The sequence below is a fragment of the Manis javanica genome, chromosome 5 (assembly GCF_040802235.1).
Source record: "Manis javanica isolate MJ-LG chromosome 5, MJ_LKY, whole genome shotgun sequence".
Taxonomy (NCBI): domain Eukaryota; kingdom Metazoa; phylum Chordata; class Mammalia; order Pholidota; family Manidae; genus Manis; species Manis javanica.
Window position 1 is genome coordinate 28,736,079 of NC_133160.1, and position 26,318 is coordinate 28,762,396.

The 26,318-nt window shown below is 47.2% G+C and overlaps 3 protein-coding genes across 9 annotated transcripts in view; all 3 read left to right on the plus strand.

Moving 5' to 3' along the window:
• The window catches only part of PTPRA (protein tyrosine phosphatase receptor type A), a 258,722-nt gene extending 241,925 nt beyond the window's left edge, over positions 1–16,797 (plus strand). For all 7 annotated transcript variants that reach the window (XM_037017449.2, XM_037017447.2, XM_073236844.1 and 4 more), the window contains 4 exons: positions 10,709–10,834; positions 10,915–11,066; positions 15,577–15,712; positions 16,494–16,797. In XM_037017449.2, coding sequence (XP_036873344.1) covers positions 10,709–10,834; positions 10,915–11,066; positions 15,577–15,712; positions 16,494–16,568 — 489 coding nt within the window. In that variant the 3' untranslated portion in view covers positions 16,569–16,797. The remainder of the gene's footprint in view (positions 1–10,708; positions 10,835–10,914; positions 11,067–15,576; positions 15,713–16,493) is intronic.
• A 4,687-nt stretch (positions 16,798–21,484) lies between these two features.
• LOC118969369 (progonadoliberin-2) lies at positions 21,485–23,383 on the plus strand. Its single transcript, XM_037003625.2, is given in 3 exon segments — positions 21,485–22,224; positions 22,341–22,467; positions 23,156–23,383. Coding segments are annotated over 3 exon segments (507 nt in total). The 5' UTR covers positions 21,485–22,072.
• Positions 23,384–23,439: 56 nt separating this feature from the next.
• MRPS26 (mitochondrial ribosomal protein S26) lies at positions 23,440–25,346 on the plus strand. Its single transcript, XM_017665435.3, has 4 exons — positions 23,440–23,686; positions 23,784–23,930; positions 24,019–24,142; positions 24,839–25,346. The coding sequence occupies exons 1-4, from the start codon at positions 23,475–23,477 to the stop codon at positions 24,971–24,973; spliced, it is 618 nt and encodes a 205-aa protein (XP_017520924.2). The 5' UTR covers positions 23,440–23,474; the 3' UTR covers positions 24,974–25,346.
• The last annotated feature ends 972 nt before the right edge of the window (positions 25,347–26,318 follow it).

Here is a 26,318-nt window from a genome sequence, read left to right on the forward strand (position 1 = left end):
AGTGGCATGGACTGGACAGAGGCAGAATGTACCCACTCAAGACTCACTGAATTTTCAACCAGTTAAAAATGTTTTACACTAATTGTTCCAAGCCGCATCTTCCCCATTTATACTTGTGCATTTTGGTTATTTGAACCTTGATACAGCTTTATATACATTTGCTCGCCCTGATGCTGTTATGTCAAGTTTTTTCAGGTGTACTCATGTAATTCATTAGCTGTTCTTTCCAGATTTGCATCACGTAGCTAATCAAAAGATAAATGTAGGTCCTCATCTGTCATTAATAACAATACTGATGAGGTAAGAGGTTTTGGGTAAGGTTTTGGGCTCTGCACTCAAGGAAGCATACACCTGAGTGACAGCCCAGTTGAGCAATGAGCTCCTGTGTTTTCAGGAGCTAGGTGCATGTTTCCTGGCACTCTCTAAAAAGCTATGCCAGAACATGCAGACAGATCAGGAACCTACATGAGGTTCCCCCACATTCCACTGTCCAGATCTTCTGCAGTCCAAAGAACAGGTAGGAAAACTGGGATGGTAAGCACCGTATCCTCAGTCCACTGCCCTGTGATACCTCAGCCTGTCCAGTCAGGTTAGCAGGCTCTTCCATCCTTGAAGACCTAGAGAGCCCACAGCAGAGAAGAAGCTGTGACAGTACTGCTGGTGGCCTGGACTTAGGAGTACTGTTGAGCTGTCTGCCCCAAGAGATGGTGAAGAGGTAGCATGGACTTATAGGGGGAGGGATTCAAGGGGCAAGGGGCAGAAGTGGGGAGAAGGGACATGCACACCCAGGTTCTCCATTGGTTAAGTCTGCAGTCAGTTGGCTAAGGCCCATTCTTCTCTGTTTACACTGTGCCATAGGCCTGTCTGCCTTGGGCCAATGTAATGAGCAGTAGCTCCTGCCCTCAGAAACTTGTGAAATGAGTTAGAACAGGATATTAATGATGTTCTTTACAAGGCCTTAATGCCCCTTAAGAGAAAATTCCACTTCTGGTTCGATCTCCCATTAAGTGTAGCTCCCAGAGATATTAACACAATAAGCCTACATGTTACAATGAAGGGTGTTTACATTTATACATGATACCACCACTTGCCATATCCAATTTTAAATTCCCAGAGAAAACGTTTTGATCCCAAAATATAAATTCTGTATACATTAAAATCCCAAAGCAATTAAAACTTAAAATTATCTTCTCCATACTCCCTTTTTTCTGCTCCATCTTAACCAGAAGGGTCTACCAAGATGCTTAGTAAGACCTGGGTTCCCTCAATATTGTAGCTTGGACCATCCATCCAAGTGGGCAGAGCAGCTCCAACAGTGTCCACACAGAGTCAGCCCAACTCAAGGCTGTGCTACACTTTCCAAAGATCAGCATCAGACCCTTGCCTCAGAGCTGTGTTCCCATCACCATTGTCAGCCTCAGACCTTGCAGGAGACTAAGAGTATCTAGAGGAAGGATAGTAGACAAAGACAGCAGAGGAAAAGACAGAAAAGCTTCTCTGTTCCAGCTTCTCTGGGATATCATTATCTAGAATCCATAACTTGAGCACATAAATCTAAGATTGAAACCCAGGTCCCAAGCATTCTGCTGTTCTTGAACACGTATTTCCCATTTCCCATCCCTCATCCACTGATGATTTACTTTAACACTTGGCTTACTGCCCCCACTTGGCCTCTTTTCCCTTCACATGGAAGGCCTTCATATCCATGTGTCTGATCCATGTACCTTTGGTCTTTCAGCATCTCAGCTGACTCAGCCACCCAGTCCCTTGGGCAGACCATGAGCTTGTCATCCCCCTTATCTGCACTGCTTCTGCAGTCTCAATGGCAGGCATCCCACATCCCACCCTGTTTACCCCTCCTTTCCTCCCACCTTACTACCTCCCCCCTTACTCCAAGAATTCTTGCCTTCGTCAAGTCCTTAGAGCCATTGACTCCTCCACTTTCTCAGCCTCAGTATCCCCAGCTACTCCCCTTAATCTCTTCAGAGTCTGTGACTTGTCATTATTTTAATCCTTCCCTTTCTGACACCTGTTAATTATTTCATGTCTCTTACCCTCATGGCACTTTATCTCACAACCTGGCTCATTCCTCTCTAAGAAATCAGACAAGAACACTCTCATCTTCACACCCCAAGCAGCCAACCTGCTCAAATCTGCACCCACTCTCTCACCCTCTCTCCTGTTGCAGTGGGAAGGGGTTCCTACGTCTCTGAGTCCACCTGCCCACAGTGCTCAGGTCTCATCCCTCGTGCCTTCTCAAGGATGTTGCTGCTATAATTATCTTCTCTCTCTTACGTTCATCAACAGTTCCTCTCTCTACTCTGCTAATGAGCCTAAATGTTGTATTTCCTATCTTAAGGAAACAAAAATTTCTCTCCTAACTCCACATTTCTCTGCACTCCTTCCCAGCACAGTTCCTTTAAAGAGTTGGCTTTCTCCCTTCACGTTCTCTCTTCATCCTGTTCCTTCTAACGCTGGACTCCTCTGGAACTGCTTCAGTCAAGGTCACCAGTGACTGCTTTCTTGTAACTCCAAAGGTCAGTTCTCTTTTCTTGTCTGCCTTGTCCGTTTACAGCAGTGTCTGAAAAAGTCAACAGCTTCTTCCTCCTCAAAGCACTTTCTTTCCTTGACTTCATGATGTCACCCCCTCACTGGCCTGACAGCTCCTTTCATTTCCTTTGTGACCACCTCCTCCTCTACATGACCTCTGATCATTGACGTGTCCTAGACACAGGCCTTAACCCACTTCTGTTCTCTTTTAATACCCTATCCCTTGAGGATCACCTCTAGACCTGTGGCTTTAAATATCATCTATATGCCAAAGATTCCCAGATCTGTGTCTCTAGCCCATTTACCCCCCAGCCTTCCCAGTTGTAGACTGAGGTAGCCCAATACCCACTTGATATCTTCACATAGATGTCTGTTAAGGATCTCAAAGTTCATATGGCCCAAATAAAACTTAATTTCCTCCTTCCCATCCTCTTCCCTCCATCTGAAGAAAGTCTATCACCTTCCACCCAGTTGCTGATGTTGGAAGTCTAGGGGTTACCTTCACTACTCCCCTCTCCTCACTCCCCAAATCTAGTCTGTCCATGAGACCTGACATACACTGAGTGTCTCCACTCTGCCCAGTGCAGCTACTGACACCCTCATGCAAACCACTGTCATCTCTTACCTGCATCACGGAAGTAGTAGCCTGGCAACTGGTCTGCCTGCTCCCATTCCCACCCCTGATAGTCACTTCTTCAAATGGCAGGAAGTGTTCCTTTTGAAAATGAAATTCTGGCTATGTCACACCATGTCTTAAAATCCTTCTTGGGCTTCCTGAGATCTTGAGGGAGAATCTACCCATGCATACAAAATTTTGAAATTTCATGTTGATGTCTTGTCTTAAGATTTGAATAGGGTCCTTCTCCTCACAGTCACTGGCTTATTTCTTTAGTTTCCATTTTCCCTCGTCCTATCTGCCCTCCAGCTGCTGAGTGGGCATGATTTCTGAGGTCACAGCCTCTATTCCTTGAGAGTAGGTTTCCATATTTGTCACTGCCTTGCATTCCCCACAGGCCTGGTCTCTAGTTCTGTGCTCTCACATCTCCACCCTTAGCAGGATCCCAGAAGGTATTTTTTGGCCTAGTCACATGGGTACAGTTATTGCTGGCCTCTGCTCTGGATTCCTCAGGTCTGTGTTCTGCCTCCTAAGGAAAGGGGTCCCTGTTTACCCCAGAGGAGAATCACCCCAGCAATCTCTAAACTGAAGCTGCTCCTGTTGAACATTCCAAAAACCTGTGCCGTCTTCCAGCAGCTGAATTCAGCCTTCTGAGCTAGTGCTACCTCAGTAACAGCTCTTTCTGCTGTCTCCTTCCCCACAGCCATGAAAGGCACCTCAGGAGTACCATTTATTGTTCCCTTTCTCAAAGAGCTGGCTTTGCTTTTAAGTCCAACCTGCTTCCTCTGTTGTGCCCACATGGAGAGCTAAATTAAATAAACCCTGTAGCTTTCACTTGGCTGAGTAAGATAAGTTCTTGACATCAGTCCAACATCTATAGTTGCCTTTTCCTTACAGCATTCCTTACATCTTAACCCCGTAAGTTTACTAGGCTTGTCTTCTGTCAGCTCATCATACCTGCTTCCCCCAGTAGCTATGTCAGTCACCTTGAAACTCACTGTACAGTGCTGATGTAACCTCTTGGTTGGTCCAGCCATATGTCAGCACCTTGGGCAGTTGTCCCCATTTGTTGGCCAGAGCAGGCTCCCCATCTGCTTTCACTGTTGACCAGCTCCCTGCCCACAGTTTGGAAAGGGGACTCTCTTGATAGTTCCCTAAGTCTGCATCCCTGGGGGCCTCCTTCCAATCTGTCCCTTTTCTTCTCTGTTATCCCTCTTTGCCTAAACTAAGATCTAAAATACCTGAAAGCCATTAAGTATGGGACCATAGTATTTCTTTTTCTTGTGATTCTACCTCACACATGATGTTTCTTTCAAGCCCACTTGGACTTTAGCAGTTCTAATGGTTTAAAGTCCCAGTCTTCAGTCCTGGCTAATAATCAGTAAAGGCAGTGTTGAGAGGGAAATGTGGTAGCAAAATACATACTACCCACTGATGTCCTAAAAACCAAAATAATCTCTGCTTAAGGTGAACTTTAATTAGAATTGTTTTAAAAAGCTGCTCTGGCTCTAATACCAAAACCAGGCAAAGACACCACAAAAAAAAAAATTTATAGACCAATATCCCTGATGAACATAAATGCAAAAATCCTCAATAAAATATTAGCAAACCAAATTCAGAAGTACATCAAAAAGATCATCATGACCACGTGGGATTTATTCCAGGTGTACACAGTATTCAAAAATCCATCAAATTCATACACCACCACATCAACAAAAAGAAGGACAAAAATCACAAGATCATTTCCACAGATGCTGACAAAGCATTTGACAAAATTCAACACCCATTCATGATAAAACTCTCAATAAAATGAGGGAGGACAAATTCCTCAACATAATAAAGGCCATATATGACAGACTCACAGCCAACATCATACTTAACAGCGAGAAGCTGAAAGCTTTTCCTTTAAGATCTGGAAAAAGACAACGATGCTCACTCTCTCCACTTTTTTTTTTTTTTGGTATCATTAATCTACAATTACATGAGGAACATTATATTTACTAGGGTCCCCCCTTCATCAGACCCCCCAAAAACCCCGTTATAGTCACTGTCCATCAGCGTAGTAAGATGCTGTAGAGTCACTACTTGTCTTCTCTGTGTTACACAGCCCTCCCCGTGCTTCCCCCCACATTATACATGCTAATCATAATGCCCCCTTTCTTTCCCCCCACTCTTATCCCTCCCTCCCGACCCATCCTCCCCAGTCCCTTTCTCTTTGGTAACCGTTAGTCCATTCTTGGGTTCTGTGATTCTGCTGCCTGTTTTGTTCCTTCAGTTTTTCCTTTGTTCTTATACTCCACATATGAGTGAAATAATTTGGTATTTGTCTTTCTCCGCCTGGCTTATTTCACTGAGCCCCTCTAGCTCCATCCATGTTGTTGCAAATGGTAGGATTTGTTTTCTTCTTATGGCTGAATAATATTCCATTGTGTATATGTACCCCATCTTCTTTATCCATTCATCTACTGATGGACACTTAGGTTGCTTCTATTTCTTGGCTATTGTAAATAGTGCTGCAATAAACATAGGGTTGCATCTGTCTTTTTCAAACTGGGCTGCTGTATTCTTAGGGTAAATTCCTGTAAGTGGAATTCCTGGGTCAATGGTATTTCTATTTTGAGGAACCTCCATATTGCTTTCCACAATGGTTGAACTAATTTACATTCCCACCAGCAGCGTAGGAGGGTTCCCCTTTCTCCAGAACCTCGCCAAAATTTGTTGTTGTTTGTCTTTTGGATGGTGGCGATCCTTACTGGTGTGAGGTGATATCTCATTGTGGTTTTAATTTGCATTTCTCTGATGACTAGTGATGTGGAGCATCTTTTCATATGCCTGTTGGCCATCTGAATTTCTTCTTTGGAGAACTGTCTGTTCAGCTCCTCTGCCCATTTTTTAATTGGATTATTTGCTTTTTGTTTGTTGAGGTTCGTGAGCTCTTTATATATTTTGGATGTCAACCCTTTATCAGATCTGTTATTTATGAATATATTCTCCCATACTGTAGGGTACCTTTTTGTTCTATTGGTAGTGTCCTTTGCTGTACAGAAGCTTTTCAGCTTGATATAGTCCCACTTGTTCATTTTTGCTTTTGTTTCCCTTGCCTGGGGAGTTACGTTCATGAAGAAGTCACTCATGTTTATGTCCAAGAGATTTTTGCCTGTGTTTTTTCTAAGAATTTTATGGTTTCATGACTTACATTCAGGTCTTTAATACATTTCTAATTTACTTTTGTGTATGGTATTAGACAATGATCCAGTTTCATTCTCTTACATGTAGCTGTCCAGTTTTGCCAGCACCAACTGTTGAAGAGGCTGTCATTTCACCATTGTATGTCCATGGCTCCTTTATCGTGTATTAATTGGCCATATATGTTTGCGTTAATGTCTGGAGTCTCTATTCTGTTCCGCTGGTCTGTGGGTCTGTTCTTGTGCCAGTACCAAATTGTCTTGATTACTGTGGCTTTGTAGTAGAGCTTGAAGTTGGGGAGCATAATCCCCCCAGCTTTATTCTTCCTTCTCAGGCTATTCTGGTCTTTTGTGGTTCCATATGAATTTTAGAACTATTTGTTACAGTTCATTGAAGAATGCTGTTGGTATTTTGATAGGGATTGCACTGAATCTGCAGATTGCATTAGACAGGATGGCCATTTTGATAATATTAATTCTTCCATTTACTGGTGTCTTTAATTTCTCTCCTGAGTGTCTTGTAGTTTTCAGGGTGTAGGCCTTTCACTTCCTTAGTTAGGTTTGTTTCTAGGTATTTTATTATTTTTGATGCAATTGTGAATTGACTTGTTTCCCTGATTTCTCTTTCTGCTTGTTCATTGTTAGTGTGTAGGAATGCCACAGATTTCTGTGTATTGATTTTGGATTGTGCAACTTTGCAGAATTGTTATTAGTTTTAGCAGTTTTGGGGTGGATTCTTTAGGGTTTTGTTTGTGCAATATCATGTCACTTGCAAACAGTGACAGTTTAACTTCTTCCTTACCAATCTGGATGCCTTTTATTTCTTTGTGTTGTCTGATTGCCATGGCTAGGACCTCCCATACTATGTTGAATAAAAGTGGGAAGAGTGCCCCACTGTTATTGGTATTTCTATTTTGAGCTTTTTGAGGAACCTCCATATTGCTTTCCACAATGGTTAAACTAATTTACATTCCCACCAGCAGTGTAGGAGGGTTCCACCATTATTCAACATAGTACTGGAGGTCCTAGCCATGGCAGTTAGACAAAACAAAGAAATGCAAGGAATTCAGATTGGTAAAAAAGAAGTCAAACTGTCACTATTTGCAGATGACATGATATGGTACATAAAAAACCCTAAAGACTCCACTCTAAAACTACTAGAACTGATATCAGAATTCAGCAAAGTTGCAGGATACAAAATTAATATACAGATATCTGTGGCTCTCCTATACGTTAACAATGAACTAATAGAAAGAGAAATCAGGAAAACAATTCCATTCACAATTGTATCAAAAAGAATAAATTACCTAGGAATAAACCTAACCAAGGAAGTGAAAGACCTATACCCTGAAAACTACAAGACACTCTCAAGAGAAATTAAAGAGGACACTAACAAATGGAAACTCATCCTATGCTCTTGGCTAGGAAGAATTAATATCGTCAAAATGGCCATCCTGCCCAAAGCAATCTACAGATTCAATGCAATCCCTATCAAATTACCAACAGCATTCTTCAATGAACTGGAACAAATAGTTCAAAATTCATGTGGAACCACCAAAGACCCTGAATAGCCAAAGCAATCCTGAGAAGGAAGAATAAAGTGGGGGGGAATCTCACTCCCCAACTTCCCAGCTCTACTACAAAGCCACAGTAATCAAGACAATTTGGTACTAGCACAAGAACACACCCATAGATAAATGGAACAGATTAGGGAGCCCAGATATAAACCCACACATATACAGCCAACTAATATACAATAAAAGGAGCCATGGATATACAATGGAGAAATGACAGCCTCTTCAACAACTGGTGTTGGCAAAACTGGACAGCTACATGTAAGAGAATGAAACTGGATCATTTTGTCTAACTCCATACACAAAAGTAAACTTTAAATGGATCAAAGACCTGAATGTAAGTCATGAAACTATAAAACTCTTAGAAGAAAACATAGTCAAAAATCTCTTGAATATAAGCATGAGCAACTTCTTCCCCACTGCATCTCCTCAGGCAAGGGAAACAAAAGCAAAAATGAGCAAATGGGACTGCATCAAACTAAGAAGGTTCTGTAAAGCAAAATTTACCATCAGCAGAACAAAAAGGCATCGTACAGAATGGGAGAATATATTCATAAATGACATATCCGATAAAAGGTTAACATCCAAAATACATAAATAACTCACATGCCTCAACACCCGAAAAGCAAATACCCTGATTAAAAAATGGGCAGAGGATCTGAACAGACACTTTCCCAAAGAAGAAATTCAGATGGCCAACAGGCACATGAAAAGATGCTCCACGTCACTAATTAATCAGGGAAATGCAAATTAAAACCACATTGAGATACCACCTCACACCAGTTAGGATGGTCAACATGGAAAAGACAATAAACAACAAATGCTGGTGAGGATGCGGAGAAAGGGCAACCCTCTTACACTGCTGGTGGGAATATAAATTAGTTCAACCATTGTGGAAAACAGTATGGAGGTTCCTCAAAAAACTTAAAATAGAAATACCATTTGACCCAGGAATTCCACTCCTAGGATTTACCCAAAGAAAACAAGATCCCAGATTCAAAAAGACATATTCACCCCTATGTTGATTGCAGCACTGTTTATAGTCAAGACATGGAAACAACCTAAGTGTCTATCAGTAGATGAATAGAAAAAATGTGGTACATACACATAATGGAATACTATTCAGCCATAAGAAGAAAACAGATTCTACCATTTATAACAACATGGATGGAGCTAGAGGGTATGCCCAGTGAAATAAGCCAGGTGGAGAAAGACAAGTATGAAATGATTTATCTCATTTGTGGAGTATAACAACAAAGCAAAAACTGAAGGAACAAAACAGCAGCAGGCTCACAGAACCCAAGAAGGAGACTAGCAGTTACCAAAGGGGAAGGTGTTGGGTAGGGAGGGAGAAAGGGATTAAGGGGCATTATGATTAGCACATATAATGTAGGTAGGTCACGGGAAAGACTGTATAGCGCAGAGAAGACAAGTAGTGACTCTAGCATCTTACTACACTGATGGACAATGATGGCAATGGAGTGAGGGGGACTTGATAGTATGGGTGAATGTAGTAACCACAATGTTGCTAATGTGAAACCTTCATAATATTGTATATCAATGATACCTTAATAAAATAAATAAATAAACAAACAAACAAAAAGCTGCTCTCGTTGAAAAGAGAACCCAAAGCCCCAACCCCCAAGGCATGCCCAGGGTTCCTGTTGGGCCCATACAGAAGAGCACTTTTCGATGACATGTCTCCTTGATCCACCATTTCAATAATACTGTGTTTTAAAATGAACTCAGTGTTCTTTATAGAGGGGGTGATGAATAATTACATGTATGAAAAGCAAGAAAATGGACTTTTAATAGTGATTTTATTTAGACTGAGAGACTATAAGTGTTATCTATTTTTCTACTTAATTTTCCCAAATCTTTTCTAATGAATGTAGAGTACATTTATTGTTGGGAATTTTTAAATTGCCAATCATGAAGTATCTAAGGAATTCCCCGAAAATGCCCTAAAGAAACAGACAGTATGACTGTCTGTTTTATTTGACTTGTGTATTTATTTCCTGACTTGTTCTGCAGACATTGAACAAATTCATTTACCTGATACTTACTGAGAGCCTCATAGGCAGGCAGTGTGCAAAGTGCTGGGAATGCAAAGATTGAAAGGGGCAACTCCTGCCCAAAAGTTGCTACAGAGGGAATTGAGCCAAGTGTGAACAGAGACAAACAGTTAATCATCCCCTGCTCACTAGCAAGGACAGAAGCAGGAGTACAATTGCACATTAAAGAGAGAAAGAGAAAAGGCTGTGAATTGGTCTACGGTGAAGCACCGTAGCTGGGTGGGAAGGTAATAGGGTTCAGTTTTTCTGGATTAGCTGTCTGATCAGCAGTAATTTCCTATATTCACAGTATGTTAGCAACTATCCAACGTGGAAGTACACCAAGGGACCAAAAAAAGGTATTAGATAAAGATACTTGCTTTTCCTCTCCCTGTATTTTGCCATTGAATATTGGATGCAGCTGTGAGGTGATGGTCAGGTTTTCAGAGACCCTGTCAGTGTTGCAAATTAGACTGAAAATCAGTAACACCAAAAGGTTAAGTGATTGTCACAGGCAAAAGAATTTTTAATTATAGATGTTCTGTACGGATCAAAAGTTAATTGGAATGATAAGTAATGCAGTGGCCCTCTGGGTTTTTGATACCCTAGAAATGAAGTATGTCGGGTAAGAGGTAGCTGTACTGAGAGGGGCAGGCAGCTCATGGGCAGCCTGCCTCTACCACACACGGTATTCAGAGCCCCTCACCTCTCTCCTGTTTGTCCCCCCAGGAGAAGTGTGCCCAGTACTGGCCCTCCGATGGACTGGTGTCCTATGGAGACATCACAGTGGAGCTGAAGAAGGAGGAGGAATGTGAGAGCTACACCGTCAGAGACCTTCTGGTCACCAACACCAGGGTAAGGTGGCAGGCGGCTGGGGCTCTGTTCGCAGGGAGAGCCAGGGTGATCCTGCCTGTCTGATGCCCCTTTTTCCAAAGGAGAACAAGAGCCGGCAGATCCGGCAGTTCCACTTCCATGGCTGGCCTGAAGTGGGCATCCCCAGTGACGGGAAGGGCATGATCAGCATCATCGCAGCCGTGCAGAAACAGCAGCAGCAGTCGGGGAACCACCCCATCACTGTGCACTGCAGGTATCGCTCGCCCGGCCCAAGAGACAGTGAGAGGGGCAGGCAGGGAGGGGAGCTCAGCAAGCGTGGGTGCAGCAGTCAAGTCTGATGACCAGGATGGGCCAGATGATAAGTGAGGATCTTTGTGTGTGAACTTCACACATTTAAGTGGTAGGGAACCAGTAATGTTAAGATACTGGGCTGGATAGTGTTCAGGATGGTGGGTACAGGAGAGCAGCAGGGGAGACTGACAGTGGTGAGACCAGTTGGGCAACGTGGTGTTGAGGGCTAGGTCTCCTCAAGAAACAGGAAAAGAGCAAAGGGCAACTCTTCTAAAAGCAGTCTGACGAAAAATGAACAGGACAAAGACTAAGTCCATAGTTGTGAAAGAGGAGTCAGGGTGTCGCACAGGTCTGAGGCAGGGTTACAGGTAACACTTGGAGTCCTGGCAGAAGAAGGGTGATATGGCCATTCATTTGGGGGAAAAGGTGACTTGTTTAGGGCATGTTTGAGATTGGACTTTAGGAAAAAATTCCATGAGTTTGTATTGCTTTCATAAAAAGGGAAGGAAGAATATAGTAAAAATTCCTACAATTGATTTTGAAATAGAAAAAATGAACAAAGGAAATTCTAGGAATGTATCCAGTAAATGCTCTTCAAGTGGCCAAAATAAAATAATGAAAAGGATTGAAGTACTCCTTATAATAGTAAAATATTGCAAGTAATCTAAACATATGTTAATAGGGAACTGATTCAATAAGCTATTATATGTGCAATACTACAGAGCTGTAAGATATTGATGAGGGATCTGATATATACTGGGATGGGATGACCCTCTAATGTATTGTTTGGTGAGAAAAGCACTGGGACATGGGAGGAATGTGTATGTTTAAGCTGGGATATGCATGAAACATCTCTGGAAGGACACACAGGGACCTGATGACCTTGGTTGTCTCCCAGGAGAAAATCTGAAAGGCAAATAAATGGAGTAGGAAGGAGACTTTTCATTGTTTTGAACCTTTTTGAAATTCAAACTATGTTAATTTATTACCTATACAAAAATAAATCATTTAAAAAATGTCTGAAAGAGGAAAAAGTAGCATAGTACATCAACGAATATAAACAGACAATAAACATGAAAAGATGTGAAACCTTACTAGTCATATTTCAAGAAATGAGAATGAAAATAATGAAACATGGCTTTTGGTCCATTGGATTGGCAAAATTAAAAGGATTCCTTGGCATATCTAAAGAAACTCCTCGCCCATACCATTTCATCTCCCATGCTCCTCTGCCTTGGTCACCCTCCCTTGCTAAACTCCAGATTCTCCAGCTACCACGCACCTGCTGCGCACAGCTGAATGTGGCTGAAGGAAAGCGACGTGTTACATTTTGCATTTCTGACCACTGGCCTCATGGTTGCCCTTGTGCTGCCCTTCTGCATTGCCCTCTCTTCTGGACCAGGGCCAGGCAAACCAGGCCCACACCTGGGTTTATGTGCAACTACAAGCTAAGAACTGTTTCTATATTTTTTAATGAAGTTTCTAAAATCAAAAGAGGAAGAATATTTCATGGCATGAAAATTACATGAAATTCAGATGTCACTGTCCTTGCAGAATGTTTTACTGGGGCCGTGACTGCTCTAGGCCCCAGTGCAGAGCTAGCGCTCTCTGTAACTCAACTGCTGCCCAGCACATAAGAAGTCACAATTGTGCGTTTATAATTTGATTTTGTCTCTTTCCAGCAAAACCTAAGGTATTTGCTATCTGACCCTTTGCAGAAAAGCTTGCCACCCTTTGTCCTAGATGATTATTTCATACCTTCTCTCAAACTTCCAACACCTCTCCCATCCTTATATTTAAGAGACAAGCATGTTTTCTATGTGACTAAAGAAAGAGAAGGAATCAGAGCGAACTTCCACACATGTGCTCCCTCCACAACTGCTCCCGTCTGCCTGCATTGGTGCCGTGGACTCTGTATCCCTCCTTCCTGTTCAGTGGATGAGTTGTCTGAGCTCTCTCGGAAGCCAGCTACATTAACAGTCTATAGCTGTGTAATTATACTACCTCAAACTTAGCATCTTAAAACAACACACATTTACTTCACAGTCCCTGTGGTCAGGAGTCTTGGGCATGTCTTAGCTGAGTCCTGTGCTTCAGGGTCTCACAAGACTGCCATCAAGGTGTTGGCCAGGGCTGTGGTCCCATCTGAGGTTCTGCCGGGGAAGGAGACACTTCCAGGCTCACGTGGTTGTTCGTAACATTGAGTTCCTTGTAGGTAGCTATGCTGAGGATCGGTCTCTGTTGTTTGAATTCCCTTGCCATGTGGACCTTCCCAGTGTGGTTGCCTGATTCTTCTAAGCCCTCAAGGAGGGTGTCTCCTTGCAAGATAAGCATTGCATTATGATCTCATGTAACATAATCACATACATGTAATTGTATATGTCCTATCACCGTTGGCTCTGTTGTGTTAGATAGAAGCACATCATAGGTCCTGCCCACACTCGAGGGGAGGGTATCACTCAGAGCCGTGAACACCAGGAGGCAGGGGGTGGGGGCCATGCTAAAGCCTGTCTGCCACACCCACCCTTCATTTGGATACCAGTTCCATCCCCTTTTGTCTCTTCAGGGACTTAACCTCACTATCCTAAATCATCAGGCTTTCCTCTGAATAACTATCTTCTTCATACAAATATGGTATAATCTTAATATTTTAAAAAAACTCTTGCCTGTTAATGTTAAAAAAAAAAACAACTCTTGCTTCCAATTCCCCTCCAGCTACCCCTCTATTTCTGTTTTCCTTAACAGTAAAGCTTCTCTTTATTTAATAGTAAATACTTCATCAAAAGATGTGTCCTTACTAACACTCCTGTTCCACTCCTCCCACTCTTTCTAAACGCATTTCAGTTAACACTGCCTGCACACACCATTGCAGCTGCCCCACAGAGGGCTACCTATGAGTGTCACATGGCCTAGTCCAGTGTCACTTCTCAGTCTCTTATCCTTGACCTTCATCAGCATTACACACAATCGATCACTCACTTCTTTGTGGAATACTTTCAGCATCGTTTCTCTCCTGGTTTTTGTCCTCATCGTTGTTCCTTTATCTCCTTTGCTGAATCCTGCCCATCTGTGGTCCTTGGACCTCTTCTCTGTCAGCTAATAGTTACTTCCCGAGGTTAGCCCATCCAGTCCTCCAGCTTCAGTATCAATTCCCAAATATTCATCACGAGTTCACTCTTGCTCCTAAATTCCAGATTTACATATCTCATTACCTACTGAGCATTTCCATATGTGCGTCTTCACTTTAAAGGGTTCAAATCAGGATTCCTGGTCTTTGTTTCCAAGCCTGCTGTTCCCACAACTTTCTCTTTTCAGTCACCCATGTGACTCAGGTGAAAAGCCTTGGAGCCATCCTGTTCTCTTTCTTTCTCACATGTACATCCAATGCTCTACATTGCTCTACATGCAAAATAAGTTCTGAATCCAGTGTTTCTCACTCCCTCCACCAGAGCCCCTCATTCCAAGTTACCATCTCCTCTCCCCAGTAATTATACTGGCCTCACTGTCTCCCTGTTCCCATCCTTGCCGCCTTTTCTCAACACAGCTGCCTGAGAGGTCCTTTTAAAACTTTAGTCAGACCACATCACTCCTCAACTTAGAATCCTAACAGCAGCTCACAAGGCCCAACATGATCTGAGCGCTCTGACCTCACTCCCACCATTTAACTTCCTTCCATCCATCAGATCCAGCTATACAGCTTAGCATCTATAGGAGTGTGTCTACACTCCTGCCTTGTGCCTGAGATGCTCATCTCCCAGCCAGCCACTGGGCTTTCCCCACCTTCTTCCGGTCTCTGCTCACATAGCACCCAGTTAGAGAGCCCCCTGAACACCCTATTCACAACAGCAGCTCTCTCAACTCTACCTAGCACTCCTGTTCCTCTTTTTCCTTCCCATACTGCATCTTACCTGGGTTACTGCTGCCCACCACAGTTCCTGCCACCAGCAGGCACTCACTAAGGGTCTGGTGGATCAACTGATGGCATTGAACAGAGTGCATAATGTCATGGTCAGTCTGGATTCCTGGGACTTGGGAAGAAAATGATAGGCATGGAAAAGAATCAGCACATGCACACCAGCATAGAGGGCAGGGTTTGTCAGGAAAAGGAAAGAGAGGACTACAGTTCTAATGTGAGTGAGCAGCTGGTTAGGACAAGCAGGCAAGTTTTTAGATAGACAGTGAAGACTCAGTGCTGGGTGAGGGTGGTGAGTGTGAGGCTCTTCTGTCCCATGGGCAAGTTCCCTAGCAGGCAGAGTGGCTGTGCAGGGCAGCAGGGGCTCAGTTGCCTCCAGGGCTGTGTGAGTGTGGGACTTAAGTGGACAGGAGCAGGTGGGCCTCCTGTCCCCACCCCTGCAGCTCCATCAGATGACAGACACTCTCAGGAGCCTCTGTCTACACATTGCCACTATCAGTTGCCTCATCAGTGCAGAGGGATGTAGCGAGTGTGCTTAAGTGTGTCTGCTCTTTTACAGCGCAGGGGCAGGACGGACGGGGACCTTCTGTGCCCTAAGCACAGTCCTGGAACGGGTGAAAGCAGAGGGCATTTTGGATGTCTTCCAGACCGTTAAAAGCCTGCGGCTACAGAGGCCACACATGGTCCAGACACTGGTAAGCTGCCCCATGTATTTGTCCATACCACCACACCGTCTGCAGCCCTTATATGTCAGGGTCAGCTCAGGGGGAATCCTTCAGGGGACCCATCTGGTTGTCCAAAGACTGTAACCACAGACCCTTCTTCCCCCAAGGTGCCCCACACACAACAAGCCTTGGGAGGCAGTGAGAGCATTGGAGGGGTGTACTCTTGTCACCAGTGAGATGCAAATGGCTTTTGTGAAGGCTAGAAGAGGGTATCTTGCTACCCCGTGGGGCTTGTCTCTGCTTCTCCATGGGTCCTGGGGTGGGGAGACTCAGGAATGTCTCCTCTCTTCTGCTTATACTCCCTGTTACTGTAGGAGGTCTGACTCCTGACAGTCTGAATAAGCAGTAACCACCAAGTACGGGAACAGACATCCAAAAGGGTCCCCAGAAAGCTGCAACTGTCTGAAGGGAAAAGAAAAGTAAATTTTAAGAGTTTGCAAGTTGATGGGGCTTTGAGAACCAAGGTACCTCCAGCCTGGAAGACATGGTGAGGTGTGGGCCACACAAAGCCACCTGCAGGCCTAGGACTGTCATCCTCCTCTCTAGTCGCCTCTATCTCTACAAGATAGCGGCACTCAGCCCAGAGGGGCAATGCTGTCAGAACTCTGGCAGGCAGATCAGGGCTCAGATGGGGGTCCAAAAACATTCATGTCCTCTCAGTTTTCCATTTCTAGAAAAATGGGTCTGTTAGGAGCTGCAGGCATGGCGTTCTCTTCAGTGACCCTGGCTTTCTCCTCCTTTCACTCTTTAGGAACAGTATGAGTTCTGCTACAAGGTGGTGCAGGAATATATTGACGCATTCTCAGATTATGCCAACTTCAAGTAAGAGGCGATGAGATCCCTTTGGACAGGAAAATTGCCTTTAATATTTTGTAATATTCCGTTTTGTTAATATACCCAAAACTGTGTATATATCTTATAACTGTTTTAGAAATTGGTACATAGGCTTCTATTACCTAATAGGTGGAGATTTTATATGTAAATGTGTTAGCACTGATAATCCATTTTCCAATGTTCAATTGGGGAATTAAATAGTGTGATGTTTGGATTGATAACCGTGAAATCCTCTGCCTGGATATTGGGCTGTACTGTGCTTTGGTTTATACATCTTTTCCTAAAAGAAGAAACACAAAACCCATTCCAGGAAGTTCAGCATCAACTAAGAAAAAAGCACAAAGGCCTCGGAGCTCTTGAAGAAATGGGTTGTCCCAAAACTTCCCACCTGTCAGGCTACTTTTCCCTCCCTGTTCTGTAAATAACCCCTCCCATCTCCACCCTGCCCCCTTCTCCTACCACCCACATTCCCCTGTGGGGAGTAAAGGGACTAGAGCGCAATCTGGCACCACACTTGGGATTATCAGGTAATAAAAGCTTGGACTCCCTGAGGAAAAGTCTCTCCCTTTGTCTGCGGTGGGGCAGCCATCCCAGGGCTAAGGCTCTCCTAGGCCTCCCCTGGCCCTGCTGTTAGTATTCTGTCTCTACTGGCCAGAGACCACAGACCTCCCAACAACTCCTTTCCTGCAAACACAGCCCCTCCAGCCCTTGGCTGGTTGCCAGGACCCGCCTTTTGCTCCCAGCACATCTTTGGTCAGTGTCCCAACAGCCTTCCTGTCTGAGGAGATGGCCAGGTTCTTTGCTGCTCCCCGAATTCAGGGACATGGAGGAGAAAGGAGGTGGCAAGCTTGCCAGCTAAGGCCAGTCTGACCCATCTGGTGCTTTGCTACAAAACTATCTGGATTGTGTCATTCTTTATATCCGCATTCACTGTGTTAAATAGCTTCCTTTTCCTTTCACATCTGTCCTCATTTCCAGGACTCATGAGAAGTGCCTCAGATTCAGAGGTGAGGATGGTGGGAGTCTTAGATACCAACTTGATTTCTAGTCTGACATATTAGACAAGTGTCTAACTTTAATGTCTTAGATAAGGTAGATGTTCATTTATTTCTCATGTAAGTCTTCCCAGTCCAGAGACCCAGTATCCTCCTATCTTGTGGTTCCAGTGTCCTTTAGGATGTTACTCTTGGTCTCATAGTTGAAGCCAGATCACTGTCTTTTCTCATGGAGAAACAAAAAGAGCATGGAGAGCAAGCAACTTCATTTTTAAGGACATGAAGCAAAAGTTGCACTTTTCATTTTCACTTACATCTCCTTGGCTAAAGCCTAGTTATAAGGCTACCCGTAGCTACAAAGGGTTCTAGGTAATGTAGTCTTTGGTGGGAGGCACAGCTGGAGGGGGGGTCTGTCCACTGCCTCCTGTTCTCATGAGCAGCTCATCATGAGAACAAGAAAGTAAACTGGTGGCTGTGGCTGTCAGTGCAGGGTTGAGAGAGGCTTGTGGCCCATGGGGCCTTCCTAGAGGAGCAGGGATAGGCCCTGGGCTCCTCAGGCATGAGAGTGACACCCCAGCCTGGGCCATGGAGGCACACTCAGAAGTCTCTGGTGCTTTGCTTCTTGGAGGAGGTGGACTTGAACTGGATCCAAGCAATGCTGGAAGTGTAGGTGAATGCAAGGAGGAAAGGCCACTTGGAGCCACACTACACAGGGCCTTGAAGGCCGGGCAACCAGGCACAGTGGCTCCAAGGTGAGAGCCAAGTTCTGCACCACATATTCAGGATGTCTGTGGAGGTGGGGGGTGCCACAACCACCTCTGGAAGCTGGCAAGAGGTGAGAATAAGAGGTAACTTGGTCCTTTGTAGGAACTGGAAACTCCAAAGGGCAATACATTCAAAATTCAGTAGTTTTTAAAAGAAGCAGGGATAAATTAAGCAAAGACAGAATCTGGAAGGTTGATGATGAGGGGTGCCAAGTTTGGGAAGGAGACCCTGGCACCTTACAGCCTACCTTTTGGTGCCTCTGTGTGACCATGTCCAGGCAGATGGAGGAGGGCAGGCCTTGGATCAGCAAGCTTCATAGCGAATGTGCGGGAGAGCCCATCACAGGTCCTGTGCTGCCTCCGCACTGCCCAGCCAGCTACCCACCTCCTGGTGTCAGAGCTCATATTGAGCAGCTGCACACCAATGTGGCCTGGCAGCTTTCTGCTGGGGTCCAGGCTGATTTGGTCAGTGGCTGGGCCAGTAATGAATATCACATTGCCAAACAGACGTCTTCAAGGGTCACATGGTTCAAGAGACAAATCTGACAGGAACTAGTCTAGGCTAAAAGAGAAGTATGTTGGGGCTCACATGGCACGATTGTGTGGGCAAGGCAGGGGTGACTGCCTCATTCAGTGCCCACCCCTCTACCAGCCAGCCGTGTCCATGGGGTTAGAGCAGGGGCAAGGATTTCTTAGAAGGGGAAAAGTGGTGTCAGCAGCCACCGCACACCCCTATCTCTGGGGCCTATGCCCTCTCAAGAGACCTCACTTCATGACAGCGGCTCCCTCTAGGTTTTCTGTTTGATTCATCACACACACACACATATACACACACTGCCAAGCAAGTTTTTTCATCAAAAAAAAATTTCCCCCAGGCCTAAGTTCTTCCCCCTTTTATGGCAGATATTTTGAAAAGGTCTGTACTTACTCTCCCCTCTCCCCCACTTCGTTCCCCCACATTCCTTTTGTACATGTACTCTCACCTCCATGCTGAGCCCCAGGCATCCACTGTCTGTCCACTAGCTGCCCCCTTGATGTTAGTGACTCCCTTCTGACTTTAGTCCTCACTCTGAGCTGCTCCTCCACAATCTCCTTTCTCCATCCTCAGACGCAGGTGTTCCTGCAGTCTGTACGTTGTGGACCATCATCCCTTCTCCAGTCCCGAGCCCCCATCATGTCTGCTACCTAGTGACTCCACCAGGGTGGCCCAGACTTGTTCCACACCCCCAGTGCCTAGGAGCTCACCCAGTCTCTACAGAGCCCTCCAGCATTCTCTGCTGGCCTTCCCTTCTCCCCCACCCAACCCCACCACACTCTGGCCACAGGCCAGTTAGCAGCCCTCAGCTTAATCCTCCGTTTTGTTCCTTGCACTGGAGCACCCACTGCTGCTGTGTTTCCACAACTCTAAACCACCCAGTCCAGGGTTTGCCTCTCTGTGCTCAGCACCACGTGAGCACTCAGCTCTAAAGCTCTGCTTTCCCAACGGACTACAGGCCGCTCCCAGACTGGAAGAATATATCCTCAAGGCCGAACTTAAAGGACAAATGGCTTTCTGTGCCCTGAGAGAGAGAGAAGGATGAATTCCAGAGTTCGTAGTCTGAAAGAGGACAGCAAGTAGTGCTGAAAAGCTAAGACTGTTGCCAGAAAGAAAGGGAGTCAGAACTTCCTCTGAAAAACTTAGTTTTTCTGGTTTGGATTTTTTTTGCGGAAAAACCCAAGCAAATCACAGAAAAAATAAAGGCATCCCGTTCTTCTTCTAAAATAAACACAAAGGACTTCAAATAAAACACTTTGTAAACCCCAAACCAGCACTCTGCTTGTTTACTGAACTCAAAGAATCATTTTCACTAAACCACAAAGCAAATGTTTTCTTAAAAATGCTTTGGTTAGTCAGTGTATATAGGAACAAAGTCTGCGTTTTCCAAAACAATTTAACTGAACATACAGTCCACACACTTGTTTCAGGTCCCTACTGAATAAGTCAGTTTGGAGATTCAGCTGTCTGGGCAGCTGAAGTCCAAGTGCCCATGACCAACTCTGGTACCTGTCATGCCATCCCCCTCCCCCATCTTTGCCACAGGATATGATGCACCTGCTCTCCCAGCAACTGGCCACCCTGATGCCAGTCTGACCCTTACTCTCCCATTTGCTGTTCAGGCCAAGTACAGGATTGGCTATTAACCTTGTCAACAGGCCTCACCCCCTGGAGGCTGAATGCTGGCGGTAGAAACCAGAGTGACGCAGACTGAGGCGGGCATGTTGTAAGTGTCCCAGGGCAGCTATGCCTGAATTTGAATAGTCCTGGGTTGAGCAGATGGGGAGGGGTTAGAACTCTGAGAGGCAAAAATTACTCCTACCCCATGCTGGTAGCCCCACAAATGCCCCCTTAGCTGGGTGCCCTCCTCTCGTGGCCCTGCTTGGAGGACAGAGTCCACCAGTAGGTAGATACACCCCAGCCAAAGCTACCTGCACCTGGAGGGGCCCAGCCCTGGAGACTCACTGTGTGGGTGAGGGCCATTCTGCCCAACTCATCTTACAGGTGGGCAAAACAAGCTCTGGGGAAGAGCAGTCATAGCCTCCCCCAGACCTCCTAGACAAGCTGCTGGGCTCCCTGCTTCCACGTTGCCACTTTTCTACTAAGGAGAGCCTTGGATGGAACTTGTGGAGTCCCCAGCTATTGCCCCTTTCCTGACCACAACTGCCTTTTCGGGTCAGGGGAGGCTGTGAAGGCTTTCTAGGCCTAAGAGTGGAAGCCTGAGGCTGCAGCCTGGCAAGTGGGGAGATGACTCTTCAGGGCACCAGCCAGGCTGGTGCAGGAGTCCTAAGACTTCATATCCTTGGAAAGATGGGAATGATGTCTGACGATCTCAGGGCCAACAGCTGAAAATACACAGGGAAGGGAAGGGAAGGGGTTTGGGTACAAGCTGCTGCCCCTGCCTTCTTTGAGATGTCACTGGAGTCTGTGGGCACAGAGCAGGGGGTGGAACTGCCTGATCAATAAATCCCAGGGCTTGACTCGGGTTCCACTGCTGCCTGGAGGTACCACTTCAAGGAGTCAGCTTGTCCACAGCTCTCCCTTAGTAAATAAGGAGACTGCCCTCCCCAGACTGGAGCTCCTGGTTGGAGCTTTAACCTGGGTGCTTGGCACCCTGCTCTACTTTTTCCTCCCAAGTCCCTCCAGCCATGAACTGTGTTGAGAAAAGCTCCCTTACCCTCTTCTCTCTCCAACACTATTTTGTGTCTGCTGCCCTCTTATGGGAGGGACAAGGGGTGCACTTGCCCCCATCACGCCACACATTCATTTCACATCCCCAACTGCCATGGAAGAAAGATAGCAAACCACAGAGAAAAGGAGCAGAGGACCTGTCACTCTGGGCCCCCAGCACTGGGTTCCCAAAATGCCCCCACCTTGCTTTCTGTCATATGGAGAATTCACAAAGTCTTTGTTCCCCTTTCCAACCTGACCCACTTCTGGAAACCCTGAAGGAAGAAGGGGTAGGCCTCAGTTGGGAGGGCCCACAGCTGGCAAGAGGTGTCAGGGAGAAGGCTAGTTGCCCGAAGTCCTCAGGATCTAGACCCCTGTAGTCGTGAAATCAGTGACAGAAGAGGGAAGGGCATTAAGAGACACCAAAGCTACCCTTCAAGTGCCAGTTGTCCAAGGGGACCCTGGAGGAAGAGGAAGGCAGTATGGATGGAAGTGTCAAGACTCTGAGAGCTGTCTGTGGGAGCAAACTGCCATGGCCAGCTCCAGGCTGGGCCTCCCACTGCTGCTGACTGCCCTCCTCGGACCTTCAGAGGCTCAGCACTGGTCTCACGACTGGTACCCCAGAGGAAAGGTAGCCTGCAGCTCATCCCAGCATCCCTAGCATGCCCTAAGACCCCCAGATGGGTGAAGGGGCTCCCCAGACTGAACGGTAGGAAGGTGCTGAGGGAAGCTCCACCTACCTTGAGCTTGAGAGCGTGGCAGGTGGGCAGGGTGGGTTGCGGCCTCTGCTTCCCTCTGAGGAAGGGTCCTGAGCCAGCCCAGATTATCCATAGCCTCCCAAGCGATGCCCTGGCTCCCCCTGCGGACGCTGTGCACTGGGCAGGCAGGACCACAGGCCAGTGACTCCTCAGCAGGAAGCAACCCTTGGTGAGGAAGCAAGCCTCAGCCGGTGGCTCCCCACACTGGCCACCAGGGACCATACTGGTTGAGGACAAGGGAGCTATGTGGGCCAAAGAGGGGGGGTTATGTGCCAGTGCTGAACACAGGGCTCCATCTGCTGTCCTTCCTATTTCTCAGAATTCTGGACAATTTGTGAAAAGATTTATGTTATAGTAAAAGATTATTAGTCACTAATGGAGTAGGAGATTACTGCACTAGTGGGGTCCCCCAGCGAGGCCACTGTGTCTCAAGGTAGGCAGGCCCCTGGCCAGTGGAAAGAGGCCACCTACGAAGAGGTAGGTATGATATTTCCTACGCAGAACCAAGTGGTCACTAACGTGCCCTAGGAATGATCAGGGATTGCTGAGGTCCCTAAGGCCATAGAAGACAGCAGTGCGGAGATGGACTGTTAGTATTTTGCAAATTGTATTTTAAAGTGTACCAGGAAACACGGTAACTAAACGACAAAGTGGTAAATCTGTATGGCAGAATTTTATCACCTAACTTAAATTGTTGTGTGCTCACGTCTTACATATCAGATTTGTTTAGGGTGGGCCCACCGCAAGCCCTGGGAGCTGGGTCGGCTAGGCGAGGTCGGGAGTGGGTGGGCAAGGCCGCAATTCGGCGGCCAGGTGACCAGACCGTCCGCTGGAATGACCGCCCCTTCTCCCCGTAGACCGGCCCAGAGCGCCGCTCCCTGCCGCCCTCCAATAAAGGTGTGAGGTTCCCGAAATTGTTGCCTCGAGTTCTCTCCTTCGGTCCTCCTCCCACCCCCACCTTCTCTGCGTGGGGGCAGAGGGGATGCGGGCCCGCCCTGCTGGTGGGAGGGGCACGGCGGGCACCGGGCCCCACAGGAAGGGCGCAGCCCGCGCCGCCAGAGCGGGCTCCAGAGGGTGGGGTTTGAAGCCCACGGACTACACGTCCCGTGGTGACCCGCGGCCACATCCGGGCTCCCGTGAAGCCCTGCGGCGCACCGGAAGCGGGCGGCGTGGGTCATGCTGTGCGTGCTGAGTGCCGCGCGCGCGCGAGCTCTGTGCGGATCCCGGCCCTCGTTGCTGCTGCTTGTGCGCGGCCGCAAGACCCGTTATGATCCGCCAGCCAAGTCCAAGGTCGGGCGCGTGGCGACCCCGCCCGCGGTGGATCCTGCGGAGCTATTCGTGGTGACGGAGCGTTACCGTCACTACCGCCAGACGGTGCGCGCCCTCAGGTGTGTGTGACGTTAAGGGAGGCGGCTGTCGGGTGGTGTGTATTGGGGCGGGCGGGCCGGCGTAGATGGTTCCGACTTTGGGCGCGTCACCACCCAGGCTGGAGTTCGTGTCCGAGGTGCGGATGAAGGTGCACGACGCCCGGTCCGGGGTCCAGGCAGAGCGCAAGGCCCAGGAAGACGCCGCCGAGCACCGCAGGCTGATGGCCTGGAACCGGGAGGAGAACCAGCGGCTGCACGAACTGAGGTGAGTGGGGCGGGAGGCAGGGCGGGGCCACCTGGCCGGCCCGGGAGAGACCCAGTCACGCTCAGTCTCGGCCTCTCGCCCTTCCCAGGATAGAGAGGCTGCGGCAGGAGGCGCGGGAGCAGGAGCAGCGGCAGGCCGAGGAAAAGGCCCGTCAGGCCCTAGAAGCGCAGGCCTGGGCGCAGCTCAAGGAGCAGGAAATGCTGCAGCTGCAGGTGGGCACTTCTCCAGAGGGTGGGCCTGAGGCCGGACTCTCTGCCTGTGTGGCAGTCGGAGTCCCGGGCGCAGCGAGGTGAGGCAGTGGGTACTTGAAGACAGAGCAGCCTTGAGTCTTGAGAGGCAGTTAGATGAGGGTTAAGGAAAGGTGTGCTGGGAGAGTGCTTATCAGGTGCAAAGACCCTGAGGTGAGAGTTGGCATTGAAAAGTTCAAGAGGCTAGCGGTGGCAAGCCGGTGTTTGCTGTGGGACCCAAGCGTTCCACTGGGAGTTTGTATTTTGCCTTACTGTTGTAAACCCTTACACTGAGGGGTTAAATATCCTGGGCTAGCCCGGCAGGTGTGAGACTTAAAGCAGGGAGACCAGTCAGAAGTGATCCAGGGTGAATAGATGAGGCTAAGTAATAGAGGGAGAAGGACGATTTTGAGAGAAATTAAGAGGGTCCCAGGCATCATTGAGGGTCTGATACCACCCAGGGGAACACAAGATTGTTATCACTGGTGTGCTTGGGGTTCTGACAGAGGTGTCCAGCAGATGATTAAGAGAAGTGTGGCAAGGCTGCGTGATAATCCTTTAACTGGAAGGTCAGTGGGCATTCAGAGGACTTGGACTCCACGCATCCTTCCCAGGGGAGAACTGGAGCCTCTCAGGTATGTGCTGGGCACTTTGTTCAGCTGCACTTCTCTCTCCCAATAGGAGGAGGCAAAACACTTCATCACCCGAGAGAACCTGGATGCACGGGTAGAAGCAGCTTTGGACTCCCCGAAGAGCTACAACTGGGCCGTCACTAAAGAGGGCCTGGTGGTCAGGCCACAGCCCAAGGACTCTTAAAGGCCCAGAGTGACAGTGCCCACCCAGGGACCATGTGGAAATGGGAGGAGGAGGGCTGGGCCTGAGCCAGAGTAAAGCAGTTGGTGTTTCTTTTGGGGAAGCTCACCTTTTCCAGCATGACCCTCGTGTCCTGGCCTCTGCACCCACCACTTGTTCAGAAACTGGTATACACAGTAACTGTTTGGTACCCATGTGCAGCTCAGCAAAGCACCAGACATAGAAGTTTTCATCTCACAGAGGAGCAGGTGGGGCCACAGTGCCATCAAGCAGCTGTGTCACCTACTGTGTACCATTGGGATGGTAGTCGGCAAATTAGTCTTTGGGCCAAACCTGGGCTGCTGCCTATTTTGTAAATAAAGTTCATTGGAACACAGCCACACCCATTCATTGACTGCTTTCACTCCACAGTAGCAGAGGTTAGTAGTTGCAACAGAGACCACATAATTTGCAAAGTCCAGAGTATGTGGCTTTTTACAGAAAAAGTTTGCTGACCCCCTATCCAGGGTATTAGGGCTCCAGAGTGAGTATGTATCACCCAGTACCTGAGACACATACTAACTTGTGGCCGAATCCTGCTGCTGCTTGACCCTGAGATTTGCTGGTCAGGGTCTCATGTACCCAAGACACAGAAAGTGAGGAGGAGACCCCATTTCTTTTGGTGGGCCCTCTCCTCCCTTGGCCTTAGTGACTCACATTGCCCTGGCACTGCCAGCTTTCTTGGACAACATACCAGATTGGTACTGGCAGGGGAAGCCTGGTTGACCAAGACTACATGTTGTGTGAAGTCGTGTGGCTTGTCAAGAACTTGTACCAAACCCTGTGAGTACAAGGAATACTTGTAATTAAGGTTCACAAGGTTGAATAAGTGAGCATATACATGCATGGCCCCGTTCAGATGTAGGCCATCAAGCAACATCCTGGATGAGCTTGAAGAGACATGTTCTTCTGAACCAGAGTGGTGCCTCTTTGCCACTATTCTCCTGAACTTACCCAGAGACTGCCTGGGGCAAAAGAACAATCCTAGCTTCTTTCCCCAGTTTCCATGTTGTAGAGGTTCTGGGAACCCCACTCCCCCCCGCAACCACCACCAAGATGAAAACCTTTTAGGGAAGATGGGCAATCCCTGACATTCAGGTGAGGAAGCAGTTAATAGGGTGAAGCAGAGTGCCCTGCACCAGCCTCATCAGGGCACTGTACCCCTGAGGCAGCCTCCTCTCTCAGCTGGTAATAGCTCTATTTTTCCCTGGCTCAGCCTGGGCATGGCCCAGTGGAGTCCTTGATTCCAGGTGCTCAGCATAACTTCTGGGGTGACAGGCACACGTGTGCGACAGATGGGCAGCTATGC